This window comes from Diadema setosum, chromosome 4, assembly GCF_964275005.1.
Source record: "Diadema setosum chromosome 4, eeDiaSeto1, whole genome shotgun sequence".
NCBI classification, from domain to species: Eukaryota; Metazoa; Echinodermata; class Echinoidea; order Diadematoida; family Diadematidae; genus Diadema; species Diadema setosum.
In genome coordinates this window covers 10,129,645-10,150,954 of record NC_092688.1, presented here as the reverse complement: position 1 = coordinate 10,150,954, position 21,310 = coordinate 10,129,645, and the positions used below count along the sequence as shown (strand labels likewise).

Below are 21,310 nucleotides of genomic sequence, written 5' to 3'. Positions count from 1 at the left end.
ATACAATGTGCCTAAACAGCTGAACGCGCACTAAACATGTCAGTTTGACTATACTACAGATTTTTGTTTCTTCAGTGGTTTTGGTTAGAAGTTACTCAATAAAAGCTGTCAGCATATACTTTGCAATATGCATGGGGTCCGGAGGTAATGTCATAAACTCACAATTAAACTTTGAATGTTCATGTAAAAGATGCTTTCATTTTGCACGAGAGATCACTTGTCTTGACGAAGTTGCGTAACTATACTGTTTGCAATTGTTGAACGTTTAGGTCTTGTTAACATGCTTGAGTAAGAGAGAGAGTATACTTTGATATGTTGTGTGTTCTAAACTGGAAAGTAAGGGGTCTTTCCAAAGGAGAAGTCTTTTATAGTTATGTCCTTTCTCTTCTGTCAATTTGTACTATTGATTTGATTTGATTTGATTTCTGTATTTCACAAGACAAATATAACGTTACAAAATGTCTTCCAAAATTATCATACATTCATAGTGAATATTGAAGTAGTGCGATTAAAGTGCGCGTATGGATTTTGTATTAATGATTACAGTAATTTGCATGGACTTACTTGAAGAGACGTAACGACTAAATCACAAAACTGTGACTGTGAAGCTGCAGGAGCAACGGACTTTGCATCACTCGGTGAAGTAGACATGGCATATTCCGGTGTAGGAGAGGGCGTAGTGTGTCCATATGCGGTGGGCGTGGAATACTGACGAGAAATGGGCGTGGCCTCTCGTGACGTAGTAGGCAACGTGTGCGCTTCGGTTATGGGGCGTGTCGATGGAATCTCCGGTCGGGATTGCGTCGATGACTGGATCTCACTGGTTGTGGGTGGAGAGGTTTGCATTTCCGCTGATGAGGGTGAGGATGATGTTGCTTCGTCTGTTCGCAGGGCAGCCAAGTGTTGGTCTTGACGAAAGAAGGAAAAGAAATGTAATATTGCCGCAGTAAAAAGCAGTAGAAGTAACAATCAAATGTTTTCAATTCATGCTAAACTGAATAGCAGCAGTTATGATGGTCTATACTACATAACAAGTATGTATTATATCATATTGTCTTCATCTAATCAATCCTTTTAGGCGGGATAGCCCTTCGGTATACCGACGGTATACCAACGGGTCCTGCGTACATAAGTATATTCCTGTACGATAATCATAGAGTATTTAACATTACAATGATGCATGCTGATCCTCAGCAATTGTACAATTTGTACGATTTTTTTTTTTTTTTTGGATCAACTTAGACTCTTGTTTTCTTTACCACTGATGAGTGAACCTCTCCTCTATTCGCCAATACCTCAGACAAGCTTGCTGGTTGTCAGGAACAAACTGTGTTAAAAACGTGTGTTAAATTCAGAAATGTCAATAAACTGGTCTATAAAATGGTATCTGACTCTAAAATATTTTAGGGACTTTCACATTTCAGTCCTCCTTGTGTCTACTTTTATGAGATGGCGTTTAATTGCTGATGGCTCGATCTGCTAGACACAAGATAAAGAAGATGAATGGTGAGGTTCGGTCGAATGTCAGTCGCTGTTACTGTACGTGAAATGGAATACTGGTAACAGAATGCGAGGCTTGTGATTGTGTTTGGGGTGCAATGTCAAACTTCATTTTATATGGTGACATTACGGAGAGGTATATATGAACTTTTGTTAACGGGTGTCCAATCCATCTCGTATGTATCTTTATAATCAGATTCAACACCGAATACACACGCATGCAAACCATTAGAAATGGGCTAATTTACTAATATATCATTGAAGTGTTGGGAGTTTTATTTTTTTCTGCTGAGGCCCTAGCAATAAAATATCTCATCCATCTGTATCCACTCAAACTTGGTAATCCCGGTTGTTTGCTAAGATGAATTGTTGTCGTTGTTTTTGCTGCCGTTGTTAATGCATACGTGACATGTCTTTAATAAGAATTCTTGTTATCATCGGAAATAATTTTTGCTATACATGAGACTTGAAAAGGTGAGTGAATCCAGTAAGTAGAAGTAAACGAACCTTCTCTTGAGATATTTGTCTTTTCACTCAGGTGACTAAAAAATGTCAACAACATAATTTACAATGCCCATGAAGTATAAGTGTCTCCCTGACAGCATTCATTGTAGCTTTACTCACTATATGCGTCGTCGTTATTACACTTCTCGCCTTCTGTGCAGCAATACACGCATACGAGCGGCTTATTAGGCAGAGTAGTGTCAGCTTGTGCACTGCATGAGCTGATATTGTTCACGTAATTCCCAGAGCCCGAACATGCTTCCGGCTGTTTGCACATCTTTGTGACTTTGTGGAACTGGAGAACGTTGTTGTTGGGGTGGATCCGGTGACGTATTTCTGTTTGGCAAGCCTAAGACAAAAGAGTTCGAAATTATCACACGGCAGAAATGCTCACTTTTTTTTTTTATTCAAAGGCAGATATCTCTTCCTATCGGCCCTGAGCATTTTTATATTTTATAACTGTGTTCGTCAATACTGAATCTGCTAATTTCGCTGATGATGTCCGTGATAATATATATATAGATAAATATATATATATATATATATATATATATATATATATATATATATATACATTATCATATATATATAGGGCGTATCAAAAAAAAAGTTACACTTTTGAAAAACTTGTCTAAATTACATTTCAAAATATATGGAAGATATTTTCATATTTATGGATGCCCAATAGTCTCATCTATCAAGTGCAATCAACAAAACAAATTTTTGTTCACGCTTGGCTGAACACTGACGCTCTATGCCCAGAGTGTGAAAAATGACTTGCGCCAAATTGAAAGAAGATGGAAAATTCAGCCAGCAGTCCAAATAAGTGTTCTCATTCAAACAAATTGGTATTTGCTCACAGTTTTGATAATGTTATGATAGTTTAGGAATTTTCTGGCGATTTTCTGTCACGCTTTAAATCATTCCATCAATTGTGTTATGGAAAGTTGATTAACAACATCAAGATCTTTTAAACACATTTATCACAAATCATGCACAGACATACCGAACCCACATGCCAGTCACTCAGTCAAGAAGAAAAGCACAAAATTAATGCATCCTCAGATCAATCAATCAATCAATCTAATCAATCAATCAATCTAATCAATCAATCAATCCAATCATCATATCATTTTCATAACATTGTACATAATAATACATAACAAAAAATTCCCCGCTCTTCATGTCAAATCATTACACTTTACAGCAATTCCATACAGAGCGGATTAACAGTCACTGCGGAAGATTACAAAATAATATATTCCAGGAAAGTATGTGTTCCCCGCTTTTGAAGTCAAATATACAAACGTCGAAATACTGCAAGATTGAACTTTATACATGAAATCTGCCAAGAGCTGAAACTTTTTGAACCTTCCAAATTTACAGTAAATCATACAAACTCATATTTAATACATGGCATAAACGTTCCGGGCAAAGAGAATAACACGTCAATGTTACAATTTTCTTCAGTTCCGTTTCAATGTAAAACTCAGCCGTCCCACATTGTCAGTTATGCACAGAGTATCCGAGAAAACGATGCATAAAAGCCCGCCAAACATGCTGTAACAGAACATGCTCTACCTCGTATGTAAAACCATACATTAATGCCTGTAGTAATTCAAATGTATATCGAGACACAATGTATAGACAAGTCTCTTAATACACATACCAAATGCATACAACAATACAACAACTTCCCCGCGATTATATCATACGACCCGTATGATAATAATCTATTTTCGAAAGTTATATTTCTCTCAATGAATCAAAATAGCACATAAATTCACAGTTAAAACAAAGTGAAGTCACAGAATGTTAGAATTCACTACTAACAAAAATGAGCTTCCCCGCTTTAGCAAGCATAGAACGGTAACTTCCCCGCTTTATGTGTTATATCTTCACAGTCAACAATCCATTTGTTCATTGACAAAACTTCACACAAATTAAGGGATCATTCAAAGCGTGAATTCTCGACCAACTATATCTCATTATCAAAAGTTCCTGACTCACTGAACAACCACTATATATTGTCAGAATGCCATGTTGTTCAGCTTCCAACAAAACAATTAAAACAATAGCTATTATAGTTCCTTCGTTTTTCCACGTAATAGTGATTTCAAATACTTTCATATCGCTATTCCAATATCTCATTAAAAACTTCTTATCAATCACATATCATTAAAACAACCATATTATATTGATAACCATTTCTCGCATTGATACATATTGCATCTCTAAATGCGCATAGTTCCTAATTCCATTGCTACTTGAGATGGTACACAAGTTTCAACAGTTATGAACGTATACACTGTAAGTAAATCAACTCACAACAAATTCCATAAATGAACAACGAATTTCTAACCTGCAGCGACCAACCCCAAATCCGGTCTCCAATTGACTCCCAGGGCCCCCATACCGTTCCCTGAATATGACATCCATGCTTCCACACGTTACAGATAGGTATGCATGCCTTCCTTGTTATCACATCATTGACATCATTGACAACAATGTCATCATGAGAAATATTCCCACCTTTTGTAATTGACCGCTCCTTTGGCGCTACGTGAGTGCTTAGAGGCTGCACTTTTGCATGCTTTTGAACATCCTGACCTTCATGTGATAATTCGGGACCCCTCTTGGTACCCTCTCCCACAGGTTTTGCAGTTAGAAGCACCCCAGCATCTAAATCCTTTGCATCAAACTGTTCATCACATGACTCATGTCCATGTCCCCCAGCATCAATTTCTGCACCACCCTCATCTACATCAACGCAACCCAGAATCTGCGACCCCCATCCAAAAGAGTAGATATGGCATCCTCCTTCTCCTGTCCAGCTGTATCTGAGGAAAGATCTAGCTGCTGAGCAACCGGGTCAGTGAACACTCCTTGTGTTCCAGCATCAGCACTCCCAGTTTTCAGCCCATCTCCCTCTAGCATACAGTCACCACGGAGAACTAACAGTGCTTCTCTCCTAACAAGCACTTCAAATCGGCCTCCCCTATATTTCATGTGCAAACGCCTCAACAAAATTCGTTCCCTCTCATCCCGTGTTCCACTGACAAACTGACTGGACAGAGCTTCGTCTCTAAGCTGCCTCAAAGCCGCAGCTTCCTTCTCATCGTCTGCAGCATCTACCAATTTTGCATAAAGACGCATGAGAGCCCTACTGAAGTCTGCCAAGTCTTCACTATCATGTTGAACACGATTATAGAACAAACATCGCAAATAGTGAGAATTCTCTCGACTAAAACACAGACGGAGAGCTTTTACAACCTCTGTAAAACTCCTCCTCTTCTCGTCAGACAGGCAATAGATACCAATCTCCTCTCTTGCTGGCCCTGTGAGGTTGCTCACTAAAACTCTAGCCTTTTCCTCATCACTTAAACTGAAAGGCTCAACTGTCAACATTTCCATCCAGTTAGAAAAAGGTGTTTCAGTGCCATCTTCACAACACCCACTAAACTTTTTAATCTGTGCATGACCTAGAGCGAGATTTATACACAGCCCTTTCATTGCCTGTCCAAATGATGTCGAAGAGAAAGGGGAAATTACAGAATACCGGTTTTGCCTCATATAAATTAGCATATTGGTGCGTATAAGAGCCGCCTCCGGCGGCTCTCTCTTAGAGATGAATTTCAGCCCGAAGGGCTGAAATTCGTCTTTCCCGACGTTTGGGGCCCCCAAAAAGGCCAGAAACGGAACGGCCGTCAAAAAGTAGGTTCACCACACAATTTTTATGAAAATTGAGTGGTTTCAGAGGAAAACTGCTCTAAATCAAGATAACTCGAGTAAATCGTCGATAAAGAGAATCGAGCCGATTTTGACGGAACTATTTTAAAGGTGATGACGTCATCACAGCTAGCAGCCCTTCTTCCTTCATCTCTTTTCGACACAAGTCATCACGATACAATCACACTACACACTAGTTTGGCAAGGCAGCGCGTATACGCGTATTGTCAAGAGACATGTGCGCACTCAACTGCTATACGTATTGTACACTGTGCTACTAAACATGCGCGCGTTCTGCAGACTCAATACGCGCTACCACTGCCACACGTACGCATAAGCTGTTATGTGTACTGTATGTTGTATTTGTATTGAGTGCATATAGAGTCAACATGGTGGGCTGTCAAGCGCATCCACACAGTGCGTAAGCTCTACTGTAACAGTCAGACCGCAACACCCTGAAAAGCCTTCTCATTTATCGTACGCGTATGCATGGACCTTGCGGACATGAATACGTAATGAGCTGGAACACCATTATTTTTAGAGTCCCTGTAAATCTAAACGACATTACCAATCTTCCTGATTAATACATCGATAAAAAGCTGAAAAGTTGTACTTTGATGACATCCGACTACATGAAAGGTTGTGACATATAAAATATACTGAACAAGGAAATTATAAAACATAAAATTTGCATATTTTTCATTTTTCTTAGGGGGTACATTAGAACAATGAAATAAACGTGGACCAAAATCGAAGAGGTATGAAATGAAAGAGGAAATATCATACCATGGAAATGTGATGACTTCATGTGGACTGATTATTGGAACGGGTCAGGTGATCGAATAAATCATTGCGTTGTACAGTTAATTTTTGACGAGATTTCAGTTTGCCGCGAATACGCGTTTCTGATTGGTTAATTCCCTCTGAGTGGAGAGTTGAAACAGTTGGTCAGCGCAGAAGGACAGTAAACGTGTGCTGTACATACAGTAATACTCTGTGTGTAGATAAAAGTGTAGGACCCTATGAATGTGTGTGTGCGCGCGCACGATGTATGTATACGCGCTCGGGCTAAGATCTCCACGTCAACAACAAGAACAACGCTCCACTCTGATCGACAGCTCAACTTTGGCTTGGACTTTGTTTACTCAGCTAGCAGTAACTGTTGCATTGACGAATGGCTCATTATTAATCAATAATAAAAGATCAAAAACTTATTGTGCACACATAGTTCTTTGGGGATCTCTATTGTGAATTACAATAATTATTCCATCTAATTCCACTGTATACATCGCTGAGTAATTTAACTAAAGTTAATGATACCGTGGGAGCGCATGATTATGCATGTATCTCAAATTGCCACTCCACGATTTTCACTCGACGAGACTTTCAATTTTTATAGTTTTCTAAGCGAGGGACCAATTCAGTTCTTACTGTGCTATTATAACAAGAATCTCTAGAACGTTGGATATCAGTAATGAGTTGATTCAACTTTGGAACGGGTCGGGTGATCAATAAATAGAAAGCCTTGTCATATTATGTTCTAGGATCGTTTTGAAAAATGTCAGTAGGATGCGGTGATAAGAATAACGGTATCATAAGTTTATTTCACATGACATAAGCATTAAAAAGTCTGATTAATATCAAATATTCACAAATCATGTCAATTAGTCACGGAGAGTAGATCTTCATGTCGTCAATAAATGAATCTCGTAGACCATGCATTTTGTCTCTGAATTATCTCGCAAAATCTCGGGTGTTGAGAAGGACATGCGCAAAAACCTGCGCGTACGATAAATTTTTGATTTGAGCTCATTAACAGCAGCGTTGCGGTCTGACTGGTAAGCTAGCACCAGCAATTAGATAAGTGATTGTTTTCTAGTCTCACCTAAATTGCTATCAATTTTTAGGATATGGACTATCCTCGACCCCTAAAAACGTGAGTATATATCGTAAATTCGGGTAAATTTTAACGGATAGTCTAGACTAGCATCGTCAGGATCTAGAACTACATTATTCGGGGGACACCCCCGAAACCCCCGAGAACAACGTAAGATACCACACTTCTCACCGCACAGAGCAAAGAAAACACACGTAAACAAATGCAATCGTCGACAGCCGAATCACGGACCGTATCGCAGATCGGATTAATATTTTAATGGTTGCTATCGGCAAGCGTAATTACGCTCTTTTCAGAGCGATTTGCGCTCTCCGTGATTGGCTGCCGGTATTCTGTAATTTATTATCAATTTGCGCATCCTTATAAACAAACTGTTCACACATGACTAATTACGCAGTTAAACTGACCAATTAAGACACATCATTTTCAAACATGAAACGTAATTGTTGTGCGTGATTACAGCGGTTTCACATTGATACGTTCTGATAGTGTTGTGACGTCAGAAGCGAGAGTTTTATCGCCCTTTCTGAGCATTGCCGTTGAGGGCGCTGATGTTTTGGTGAGGAGCTAATTCACGTTGGGTCAACGTGTTGTGGTCACTGAAGGTCACTGTTATATTTTGGTTGTTTCACGCAAGCCCAATGTTGTAAGTACAAAATGAGTGAAGATTATTTGAGTTAAATAGTTTCTTTTGTTTGAGCTATGATGCATTTGAGTGAAGAAATGGTGGAAGTGGTAAACCAGAGTTTAAAATGTTATCGTTTGAGTACGAGATTGTGACGCGTGTTGCCACTGAATGTTGTGTGGTGAAACTTCGCACGATCGTCTGCGTTTAGGTATCAAAGAAATTACAACGCAAATGAGGTGAAAATTGAAAATGGTTATGCCTGGACTATAACAGGCTGAGTAGAATTATGAAGATAGTGTGGAAATAAGAATTTGATGAAGTTGGTGTTTTATAATGCTGAAAGGAGCCAGATAAACAGTAGAAATGTATGTGTGAAACTGACAGCGTGTTGGTGATAGAGAAAGTAGGTCAGGCCATGTGGGGTCAATTGATACAGGCTCTAGCTGTGAGCTGGGCGACTGTTGAGATGTAGGCTCGGACAGATTATCGATAATGGAAGTCATGTGTATAAGATGAACAGTATGCAAGGTTATGATAAATGATATTGGGTTAAGAGTATCATTATGACCTATTCACTCGTGTAGCAAAATACAAATTGGTATTTATGCAATCTCAAAGGGGGTTTATGTATGTATATTGTATTGCACCTTTGCAATGTTACCAGCTGTGGAATGAGGTGTGAAAGACACAAAGGATTACACAAATAACGCAATTGCCTTAATAGTCCGTTGGATTTATTGATGGAATGAAGATACAATCACAAGGAGAATGTACATTTACAGATCTGTATGTACAATATGTATGGAGGTCGAATGTTCATGTGTCCATTCGCGTTGACATATTTGTGTATGTTCATTGGCAAGTGCTATTGCTCAATGACATGACTGTTTCATTTTGTTTCATTAAAGGTTGAACCATCATCATCATGGTCATCATTTACAGATGCCAGTTGGTATCAACACACGGGTCCACTTGAGTGATTTATTGGTCAACAGTGAACTTAAGTAAAGTGGTTAATACGTCACTAACAGTTCAACAACAGTGAGTCTGGACGTGACTACAGGTATCAGTCTCCGACAGGCTGATTCTACGAGTCATCAGTCTACGACAGGCTGATTCTACGAGTCATCGGTCTACGACAGGCTGATTCTACGAGTCATCAGTCTATGACAGGCTGATTCTACCAGTCATCAGTCGATGAAGGGCTGATTCTACGAGTCATCAGTCTCCGACAGGCTGATTCTACGAGTCATCAGTCTACGACAGGCTGATTCTACCAGTCATCAGTCTACGACAGGCTGATTCTACGAGTCATCAGTCTACGACAGGCTGATTCTACCAGTCATCAGTCTTTGACAGGCTGATTCTACGAGTCATCAGTCTACGACAGGCTGATTCTACGAGTCATCAGTATACGACAGGCTGATTCTACGAGTCATCAGTCTACGACAGGCTGATTCTACGAGTCATCAGTCTACGACAGGCTGATTCTACCAGTCATCGGTCTACGACAGGCTGATTCTACGAGTCATCAGTCTACGACAGGCTGATTCTACCAGTCATCAGTCTACGACAGGCTGATTCTACCAGTCATCAGTCGATGAAGGGCTGATTCTACGAGTCATCAGTCAACGACAGGCTGATTCTACGAGTCATCAGTCTACGACAGGCTGATTCTACGAGTCATCAGTCTACGACAGGCTGATTCTACCAGTCATCGGTCTACGACAGGCTGATTCTACGAGTCATCAGTCTATGACAGGCTGATTCTACCAGTCATCAGTCGATGAAGGGCTGATTCTACGAGTCATCAGTCAACACAGGCTGATACTACGAGTCATCAGTCAACAACAGGCTGATATAATATACGGCTTATCACACCACGGTTGTGACTACAGGACAGGATGAGTCACACAGATATCGATGAAGACTTGGCAGCCAAGCTCATTGTAAAGGAGCGAGGTGCAGTACCAGTGATGAACAGTGTTGAGTCAGCAGATGGTGGGGTTCTGCATCATGACATCAATCCGGAGGATTCCGTGAGCCAATGTGGAAGGAGCTCCACTTCATCCACATCCTCGAGGCTAAAGGCCATGGCTAAGAGGGCAGCCTTGGAGGTAGAGGCAGCGGCCTTAGCTCAGCGGCAGGAATATGAGCTTGAGGAGTTGCGACTCAAGCAGCGCAAGGCTCAGCTAGCGCTGAGGATAGAGCTGCAGGTTGCAAAAGCTCAGGAGCAAGTTTACCAACAGGATGATGCTGCGCAGGAAGGTCCCCCTATTGAGCCGCCAGTTGTGCACGCTTCCACGCCTTCACGCCCTGCTGCTGCAGTGAATGCTGTCGAAAGGCCACGCGAGGATGAGACACTTCCATACCCTCCTTCGGAGAGAGATGCAGTCTTCCTTGAGTTGCTTCAACAAGGACAGCAACAGCAACAGCGGCTACTAGAATCCGTATCTCTGCCTCAAATAGATCTTGAGAGGTATGATGGAAATCCTTTGAAGTTCCACGAGTTTTGGCGTGGGTTCGAAAATTGCGTCGACCAAACAACCGTGAGCGATGCGGTCAAGCTTGACCGCTTACTTCGCTACTGCGCAGGAGATGTGAGAAGGCTTCTTCAGCCATGTTTGATCATGAAGGCGTCGGAGGGGTATCATAAAGCTAAGAGTATTCTCCAAGAGAAGTACGGTGATCCTGTGCTAATAGCCGATGCATGGTTACGGAAGGTAACCGAGGGAAAGAGGATCAGTCCTCAAGATCGACGTGGCCTTGGAGAGATGGCGGATGAGATCCTCATCTGTGTGCGGACGCTGGAGGCAATCGGTCAGCGTTCCGAATTGACCTCACAGCGTGTTCTTCTACAAGTCACGGAAAGGCTGCCGTATTACCTAAGAGCTAGGTGGTTGAAGGTGGTTAGTACCGCTCGGAAAGACCGAAGACTTCCTTCCATCAGCGACCTGGTTACCCTCTTGCAGGAGGTGGCCAAGGAAGAAAACGATCCGGTCTTTGGAAGGTTGCTAGAGAGAGATGTTTCTAAGACACCGTCCATGAAGAAGAGGGCATCCAGCAAGGGTCATAGGGGAGTCTTTACAGCGAGCACTGATGACGGAGATGTCAAAACGAGGCCTTGTGTTAAATGCAAGGGGAATCACACCTTGTTTGGATGTGAACAGTTCAAACAGCTGGAGCCAGATGAAAGACTGAAGTTGGCCAAAGACGAGAAGCTCTGTTTTAACTGCTTGAAGAAGGGCCATGGTGCCAACGGATGCAAGGTCAACCGTGTTTGTACGGTTAAAGGATGTGGCAAGAAACACACAAAATTCTTGCATCTTCCAAGACAGCCTTCTCAGCCTGGTAGAAATGCATTGCCACCAAATGCTCAGGAGACGCGTCGTGATGAACCCCGGTCATCATCTACAGCAGGTGAAGCTAGTAATCACTCATCAGCTCGGGTAGGAGAGATGGCTAGCAACGTCATAGGGGCCGGCAGCAAGATTGCACTTCCTATAGTGGCAGTAAGAGTGAGAGCCAAGGGAAAGGGCACTTACTTTGACACTTACGCCCTCTTAGACAGTGGCTCGACTTCAACGTTTTGTACTACAGAGCTGACTAGGAAGGTCGAGGCTGAGGGGGGAACTCAGAAGCTGTCGATGTCAACATTGGATAGGTCCAGTAGTGTGATAACGTGCAAGACAGTCAGCCTTGAAGTGGAAAGTCTGTCAACTGGGAACAGGCTGAATCTTCCTCATGTGTATGCGAAGGAACAAATCAATGTGAGCCGTTCACACATCGTTGATGTGAGCGACACTGAGCGATTCCCACATTTGGCAGATGTAGATGTCCCTAAGGCCAGCCCTCGAGACGTGATGCTTCTCATCGGTCAAGATGTCCCAGAGGCATTGGTACCCCTAGATGTCAGACGTGGTAAGGCTGAGGACATCTATGCCGTGAAGACTGTGCTAGGTTGGACCGTGAATGGACCAGTTGGGAACCACCACAGTGACCAAGACGTATCGTCAAGCTTTATTTCCAGGGACGCGAATTTGGAGCTTCAAGTGGAAAGGTTTTGGTCACTTGAGTCGACAGAGTCTCTAGCAGACCAGTCTAAGTGTATGTCTGTAAATGACAGGAGGGCTCTGGATGTCTGGGATGAGAGTATCCAAAAGGAAGATGGTCACTACCAGTTGTCCATACCCTTTAAGGAGAGACCCCCAAAGCTGGCTGACAACATGAGTGTGGCTGAAAGGAGGCTGCAGAGTCTTGGTAGGAGATTAAGAAGAGATGAGGATCTACACAGACGATATACCAAGGCCATGACAGATTTGGTCGAGGAAGGATATGCTGAGAAAGTAGCGGAAGAAAATGCAGGTTCATGCGACCCTGTTTGGTATCTTCCTCATCATCCCGTTGAGAACCCCAACAAGCCAGGGAAGACAAGGATTGTGTTTGACTGTGCGTCTACCTTCCTGGGAAGATCATTGAATGATGCTGTTTTACAAGGTCCTGATTTGACAAACTCACTTCTGGGTGTTCTCTTGAGGTTTCGCCAGGAGCCCATTGCAGTTATGGGGGACATCAAAGCCATGTTCAATCAAGTGCGAGTCCCACCTGATGAAAGAGATTTGCTGAGATTTCTCTGGTGGCCGGAAGGAGATGTGGAGAAGCAACCCGAGGTATACAGGATGTGTGTACACCTCTTTGGAGGGACCTGGTGTCCCAGTGTGTGCAGCTTTGCTCTGAGGCGTACCAGTGAAGACCAGGATGCGGAGTTCTCCCCAGAAGCAGTAAACGTGGTGAAGCGCAACTTCTATGTGGATGACTGCCTGGTGTCTGTGAAGGAAGAGGATAAAGCAGTTCAGCTCGTAGATGAGCTGAAGAGAATGCTGAAAGGGGGAGGCTTCAACCTAACTAAATGGCTGAGCAACAGCCCAAAGGTGATGGAGTCTGTGCCTGTTCATGACAGGGCAAAGGAGGTGGAAGGACTTGACTTGACTTATGACGCATTACCAATTGAGAGGGCCCTGGGTGTGAAATGGAACATTGAACTTGACACCATGACATATGGAATCACACCGAAGCACAAGCCATGTACCCGTCGTGGAGTGCTGAGTGAGGTTTGCTCGGTATATGATCCGTATGGATTTGCGAGTCCATATGTGTTGAATGCAAAGGTTATTTTGCAAGAGCTCACAGCAATGAAACTGGACTGGGACGACCCATTACCAGAGAAGCAACGTGACAGCTGGCTGAACTGGAAGAGAGATCTACCACTTATGGAGGATTTCAACATCAGCAGGTGCCTAAAACCTCATGACTTTGGTGAGGTGATGGAGTATCAGTTGCATCATTTTTCTGATGCTTCGGAGAGGGCATATGGTGTAGCCTCTTATCTTCGAGTGACGAACCAGGAAGGCAAAGTTTATTGCAGTCTAGTCATGGCCAGGACTCGTCTGACGCCGCTGAAGAGAGTTACAATACCGAGACTTGAGTTGATGGCGGCGACGCTTGCTGTAAGAGTGGATAGTATGCTGAGACGTGAGCTTGACTTCAACTTGAAGGAATCCGTCTTCTGGAGTGACAGCACTATAGTGCTCCAGTATATCAAGAATGTGGAGAAGCGATTCCACACATTTGTTGGGAACAGGATCGCAGTAATCCATGAAGGATCCGAACCAAAACAATGGCGCTATGTCGACACTCGGCAGAACCCAGCTGATGATGTCTCGAGAGGGATGACGGCTGAGCAGCTGATGAACAGTGACAGATGGGTAAATGGACCTATCTTCTTGTGGTCTGAGGAGGAGTTATGGCCAGGAAGCCATGCCTGGGACGATGTCAGTCTTGACGGTGACCCCGAAGTCAAGAGTAAGGACAAGGCTGGGGTTTACATGTCGGCTGAAGTTGAAGGAGCAGCTTCAATGAGCAAACTGCTTGAACATTATTCATCGTGGCACAGGCTGAAGAAAGCAGTTTGCTGGCTAAGGAGGTACCTGAAATGGCTGAGATGTAGATTTGCGCATGGTACTGAAAGCATTTCAGGTGAATCTACTAGTGGAAATCTTACGGTGGAGGAAATGAAGGAAGCAGAGGAGAAAATTCTGCAGTATGTGCAATCAGTCAACTTCCCTGATGAGATATCTTCCCTACAGGCTGACCAGAATGACGATGCACGACAAGGACAGAGCTGTAAATATGTCAAGAAAACAAGCTCTATCTACAAGCTAGACCCGAGAATGATCAATGGCCTATTGAGGGTAGGAGGAAGGCTAGGCAGATCGGTGCTGCCAGAGGACGCGAAGCATCCGATTATACTCCGCAGTGATAGCCATGTTGCCAAGCTTATCTTGAGAGAAATACACGAGACATTAGGACATAGTGGGAAGAACCACATATTGTCTCGCCTGAACCAGAAGTACTGGATTCCTGCTGCTGGCTCTGTGATCAGAGGGCTACTTGCTAGATGTGTTGTATGCAGAAGGCAGCGAGGGAAGGTTCTTGTGCAAAAAATGGCGGATTTGCCAGCAGACCGTCTTACTCCAGACGAGCCCCCTTTCTCGAGAGTTGGGATTGATTACTTTGGACCGTTCGAGTTGAAGAGGGGTCGAAGTGTCGTGAAGAGGTATGGAGTTCTGTTCACGTGTCTTTCTGTGAGAGCGGTTCACCTTGAGATGGCAGATTCCCTTGACACAGACTCTTGCATTAATGCTATCAGACGCTTCATAGCACGCAGGGGAAATGTGAGAGAGATTAGGTCTGATAATGGTACTAATTTGGTCGGAGCGGAGAGAGAACTGAGAGCTGCGATACACAGTTGGAACCAGGCTCAGATACATGAGACGTTGCTGCAGAAGAACATTAAATGGACGTTCAATCCACCCGCAGCTAGTCACCAAGGTGGGGTGTGGGAACGACAAATCCGTACTCTGAGGAAGCTGCTGTGTTCCTTGGTCAGACAGCAAACTTTGAACGATGATTCGTTACACACGCTCTTTTGTGAAGTAGAGGGCATCATCAACAGCCGGCCAATAACTGGGGTGTCCACTGACGTGAATGATGTAGAAGCCTTGACACCAAATCATCTGCTTCTGCTAAATGCAAGTTCAACGCCGCCTCCAGTGGCTACTAGTGAGGCAGACAACTACGCCAGGAGGAGATGGCGTCAAGTGCAGTTTCTCGCCGATACCTTTTGGACGAGGTGGAGGAGAGAATATTTACCACGATTGCAGGAACGGCAGAAGTGGGCTACTTCTCAACGCAATGTTCATGTTGGTGATCTGGTCTTAGTAGTCGACGAGCACTCCCCGCGCAATGTGTGGCCTTTGGGAAGGGTCCTCCAGACATGGCCGGATGAGAAGGGCTTTGTTCGTCAGTGTGAAGTTAAAACACGAACTAGCATACTGCGGAGACCAGTTACTAAGCTATGTTTGATTCTCGAAGCAGATTCTTAGAGACAATTGGTGTTTCTAAGATGAGGGGTGCAAGCCTAGCGCTGCCCCGTGCGGAGTTATTTGTTTGTGCAGTCAGAACTAGAACGCTGAATTGATATTGATAGTTTTGTGTATTTAGTGACAACAGAATAGTTGTCAGTCAGCGAGTTCAGAGAACATTATTCTGAAATGGCGAGTTTCATTTGAAATGATATATGCAAGGTGTTTTGAAATACATTGTATGTTGTTGTTTTATTAGAGGTGCGAGCCTAGCGCCGCCTCCCGTCTCCCATGTGTGATCGCTCATTATTATCAACAGCATGAACAGACATGTTTGAATTACTTATGTTGCGATTTCAACATCAAGCAGGGAAGTATCCTTGCAATATAGACGCGAATCGCCAACGGAACGTGCTATTGTTGATGGATTCAGTTAGTGAATACATAGCGCATCACCAGATATGGAAGGACCCACCCATGCAACTCCGGCGATTTGGAGATATTTAGCAGTTTGAAGCTGAGGCTAATATTTTAAGCGCTAAGATTGTGACTCATGAAAGAACCAACAACACAGCAATTCATTCTGAGAGAGAACAATTCAGTTTATTTCATCATGTGTCAACTTATGAGCAGAGGGATATTTCTAGAAATTAGTAGAAATTCTGATAGTGAACAGAGATTCAATAGGTCGTGATGAATATCTGTGAGAGACTCAGTACTACTGTGAATTCATCTAAAGTAAAGACTGATTGCAGAACCTTTGTACCGTTGTGTATGAAATTTGCCAGAGCACCTCTTCCTTTTCTTTAGATGTTATTTCAAATCCTGGCCTGGGACGGGGTTTAATATACACACTTTTGTTCTGGAGTTTAATTGAAGGAAACAAAGTGAAAGAAAGAATTATAGGTATTGTTAGTCAATTATGGAATGTTGACGAACTTCCTTTCACCATTTGTTGCAAATGCATAATGTATGCATTGTGTGTATGTACCAGTATTTGCATATTTATCATGCGTAGATTGTATGGCAGTTACAAACTTATGGAGCCATCTATTACCGCAAGTAGTGGATTGCTACTGTAGTGGCACTGGTTAGGGTACAAATTATCTTCAGAACCTATTTGGCAGAGGTTTATATGTGGTGTTGTGAGGTTCTGGAATTCTACCATTGTCATATAAAAGGGTATCAGTGTTTAGCCGAGCTATAATTTTAGATACATTTGAAGGGTAGATTGTATTTCACACTTGATGATGAATATACAACCATAATAGTTGTCATGTTTATATGTAACGGTTAAAAGAGTTATTCAGTTAGTATATGTAAAATAGGTTGAGCATACAGGACTAGGCTGAATGTTGTATTATGGAAGAATGTTCAGACTGAATTTAACTTGTTTGTTTGATGATGAGTTTTGAATTTGGAGTTACGAAGAAGTAATCGTTCATTTGTTGTTAAGGTAGAATGATTATTATGATTAATTTGGTAAATGCTTCGCTTTTGGGCTCTGCATTTAAGGGGCCGGGATGTTGTGCGTGATTACAGCGGTTTCACATTGATACGTTCTGATAGTGTTGTGACGTCAGAAGCGAGAGTTTTATCGCCCTTTCTGAGCATTGCCGTTGAGGGCGCTGATGTTTTGGTGAGGAGCTAATTCACGTTGGGTCAACGTGTTGTGGTCACTGAAGGTCACTGTTATATTTTGGTTGTTTCACGCAAGCCCAATGTTGTAAGTACAAAATGAGTGAAGATTATTTGAGTTAAATAGTTTCTTTTGTTTGAGCTATGATGCATTTGAGTGAAGAAATGGTGGAAGTGGTAAACCAGAGTTTAAAATGTTATCGTTTGATTACGAGATTGTGACGCGTGTTGCCACTGAATGTTGTGTGGTGAAACTTCGCACGATCGTCTGCGTTTAGGTATCAAAGAAATTACAACGCAAATGAGGTGAAAATTGAAAATGGTTATGCCTGGACTATAACAGGCTGAGTAGAATTATGAAGATAGTGTGGAAATAAGAATTTGATGAAGTTGGTGTTTTATAATGCTGAAAGGAGCCAGATAAACAGTAGAAATGTATGTGTGAAACTGACAGCGTGTTGGTGATAGAGAAAGTAGGTCAGGCCATGTGGGGTCAATTGATACAGGCTCTAGCTGTGAGCTGGGCGACTGTTGAGATGTAGGCTCGGACAGATTATCGATAATGGAAGTCATGTGTATAAGATGAACAGTATGCAAGGTTATGATAAATGATATTGGGTTAAGAGTATCATTATGACCTATTCACTCGTGTAGCAAAATACAAATTGGTATTTATGCAATCTCAAAGGGGGTTTATGTATGTATATTGTATTGCACCTTTGCAATGTTACCAGCTGTGGAATGAGGTGTGAAAGACACAAAGGATTACACAAATAACGCAATTGCCTTAATAGTCCGTTGGATTTATTGATGGAATGAAGATACAATCACAAGGAGAATGTACATTTACAGATCTGTATGTACAATATGTATGGAGGTCGAATGTTCATGTGTCCATTCGCGTTGACATATTTGTGTATGTTCATTGGCAAGTGCTATTGCTCAATGACATGACTGTTTCATTTTGTTTCATTAAAGGTTGAACCATCATCATCATGGTCATCATTTACAGATGCCAGTTGGTATCAACACACGGGTCCACTTGAGTGATTTATTGGTCAACAGTGAACTTAAGTAAAGTGGTTAATACGTCACTAACAGTAATATTTACCCAAATGGCATCATAGGTCAAAATCTGCATGAAGTCCAATCGGTTTAAACGAAAGTTCAGCATCACCCATTATTTCAGTTATCAAATACTTGTTCAGTGCGTGAGATGCAATCGCAGCTCCAACCGTCGCAACCTGATCGATGTTTAGCTGCCCCTGACGTACGCCAGCACTCCGACGTCTACAGCAAACTCTCGATGCATCAGCTCCAGTCTCCAGTCTGCTACCGACGAGCTTGATCATCTTGAAGTTGCCTCACAGAGTAGCGTTGCTCTACCAGGGCTGATCAACGTACATCATCAAGATCAAGATCACTCCTGCATACTCCTGTCCGCTATCAAAGTGTAGTCAAAACAGCAGGTCTCCTTGACTCCTCGGAGCAAAGCGTGGACCATTGTTCCGTCAGACTCGAGGCTGTTTTTCGTCGATCAGTTCTTCAACTGGATGAACGTCGCAACCCGCCAGACTGTCATCATTCCACTCCTGACACCATTTGTTGTAAGCCGAGTTAATGATGACACTGACAGTCTCTAATTGACGTTGCATGGATTTATTGAAGAAATCAAACAGTCTCAGCACTGCCTGCAGTCTGCCGATACAATAAACTCCGTATGACATGTATGATCCTCATGCGTACATGTCGCAATGCGTCTATACAGAATAACAAATACTATTTTGATTATTCAACATCAAAGAACTCGCAGAGACTATGTCCACGTCCATTTGTCTTACAAGTAAAAGTCAAAGTCCAGAATCAATTAAATCTGCGTCATCTTATCCCATGAAAATAAAAGTTGCGTTGTGCCCATGCCAACCACACGACACTGCGCCATTGGCATGGACACAACGCGCCTCAACGCATTGACGCAACAATAACAGACTGCATTTCCATTTACCATATGAAGAAAAGAAACAGTGATATTGTAGCGTCTGAAAGGAGAAAAGCAAGGAAATGAAGGGACGTGTGAACAGGAGTAAGACAGAAATTCAAGTCTTTTACTCTTTTGGCGATAGCGTAGATGGCAGCAGACATCCAAAAGATTACAATTTATTCTTCAAAGAGGAGAAAAAGTGAGTAAGTCTGTATGTGAGAAAGAAGGCCAAATGGCTAGTTCAGTACTGTAGAGTCATACGACTGCAATAGAAAGGACTTCAGTCTCCTCTTGAAAGAATGTATGGATGGGGCGTTTTTTATATCATAATTAAGAGAATTCGAATAATTTGGGACTATATAGATAAGTGTATTTTTAGCAAGGATCGTGCGTAAGAGGGGTAAATGAAATTCATTGGAACGCCTAGTGGGATATTCATGAAATGACTGGTTTTTTAGGAACATAGTTGCTTCATAGTTGCCTTAAAAACGACCATGCATCAATCAAAAGAAACTGTACGAGCCTTCAGGGAGCTGCCATTGAGTACGCGTAGTGATCCCTCGTCATCGGAATCTTTTCAGTCCTAATCAAACCCTGGATAAGACGCGCGATACGTCGAAAATTTGGTGCAACGATTAAAAGTTATTGGACGCTATACTTCTACTCTGCATCTCTTCTTTTCATACCGGAACGTACACGTTAAAATCCTCATTGAATATTATATAAAATATCAAATGTGTCCATTTCTGTGCATGAGTGTAGGTATGTGAATATGTAAATAATATATATATATATATATATATATATATATATATATACACATATATAAAACGAAGAATCAAGAAATAAACCAGTAATGCATTATTTCGCGAAAGAATGAGTTTATTGAGCAACTCAAATTTTCGGTGGCCTCCACCTTCTTCAGGAGTCTCGACGGGGAATGTCAATACCAAAACATAAATTGAACATGAAGAGCGCGCACTCATATACACAGAATTGGTTGCTATGAGAGTGCGTACCCTTTACAATGATGTTGCCATGTCTCCAACAATGTCACCCTCCGTCCACAGAGACTTACCTGCGATTCCAGTAATGTACTGTATTGTCTGATGTGTGCACAATGCCCGCACGCTATCTTTATATATAGGTGAGACCAGCACCAAATTCCGGATGCGCTTTAATAATCACAAATCGTCCATCCTGAAAAATCGGAACGACCTTCCCGTTGCCAAACACTTCAACCTCCCCGGCCACTCACTGACGGATGTCAGAGTGTGCATTTTCGGGGGAGGTTACACATCAGCAGAGGAAAGAAAACTCGCCGAGTTACGAGTAATCGTGAAGAGTAAGAGCTTTCAAGGTGAAGGGTTGAACAGGGATTTATCCATTTTAAACGGTTACGCATTCTTCCGTTAAAGAGAGGAATAAGTCATGACGAGGATTATAAGATATATTTTTTTTTAAAAATATCTTTCGAATTGAAAACTGTTTCACTACCACTGGTGTTTGGAGAAATCAGTGGGTTATTCTGTCTGAGAATATGATTAATTATAGCGAATGTTATGATTTCATGTCTCCATCTTAATAATCAATTTACTCGTATTTTGTATTATTTTGTATTATTTTCTATAGATGGATTCACACTGTCATCCTATTACTCATATTTGTATATGATACAATCAGTTTCACACCTGCATGTTCAAATCTGTTTAGATTTCAGTGAGACACTGAAATGTGACTTTTGTAATTGATGATTTCCTCTGTTTCTTAACAGGAATTATCATACCGACTTCTTCCTACCGATGATTATTGTATTCTAAGTCATGAAACAATTCAATTGTTGGAGCGCTCTTTAATCTATTTTTGTAACTTATGGTACGTTGATGAGTACAGATGTCAATATCATAACATGTGATAATACAAAGTAATTGAACACCATTGTTACGTAATAAACATGTCAATGTCCTCCTCCTAATGCGTGGGGTGCCTAGACTACATTGCGTCTACAT

At 42.1% G+C, this 21,310-nt stretch overlaps 1 protein-coding gene across 1 annotated transcript; it reads left to right on the top strand.

Annotated features, from left to right (window-relative positions):
- Nucleotides 1–10,162: 10,162 nt before the first annotated feature.
- On the top strand, nt 10,163–15,703 carry LOC140227596 (uncharacterized). The gene has a single exon (XM_072308014.1). The coding sequence runs from the start codon at nt 10,163–10,165 to the stop codon at nt 15,701–15,703; it is 5,541 nt and encodes a 1,846-aa protein (XP_072164115.1).
- Nucleotides 15,704–21,310: the final 5,607 nt, after the last annotated feature.

Bases quoted from the DNA above. Each gene is read 5' to 3' on its own strand.
- LOC140227596 (XM_072308014.1), top strand. From the start codon at position 10,163: ATGAGTCACACAGATATCGATGAAGACTTGGCAGCCAAGCTCATTGTA.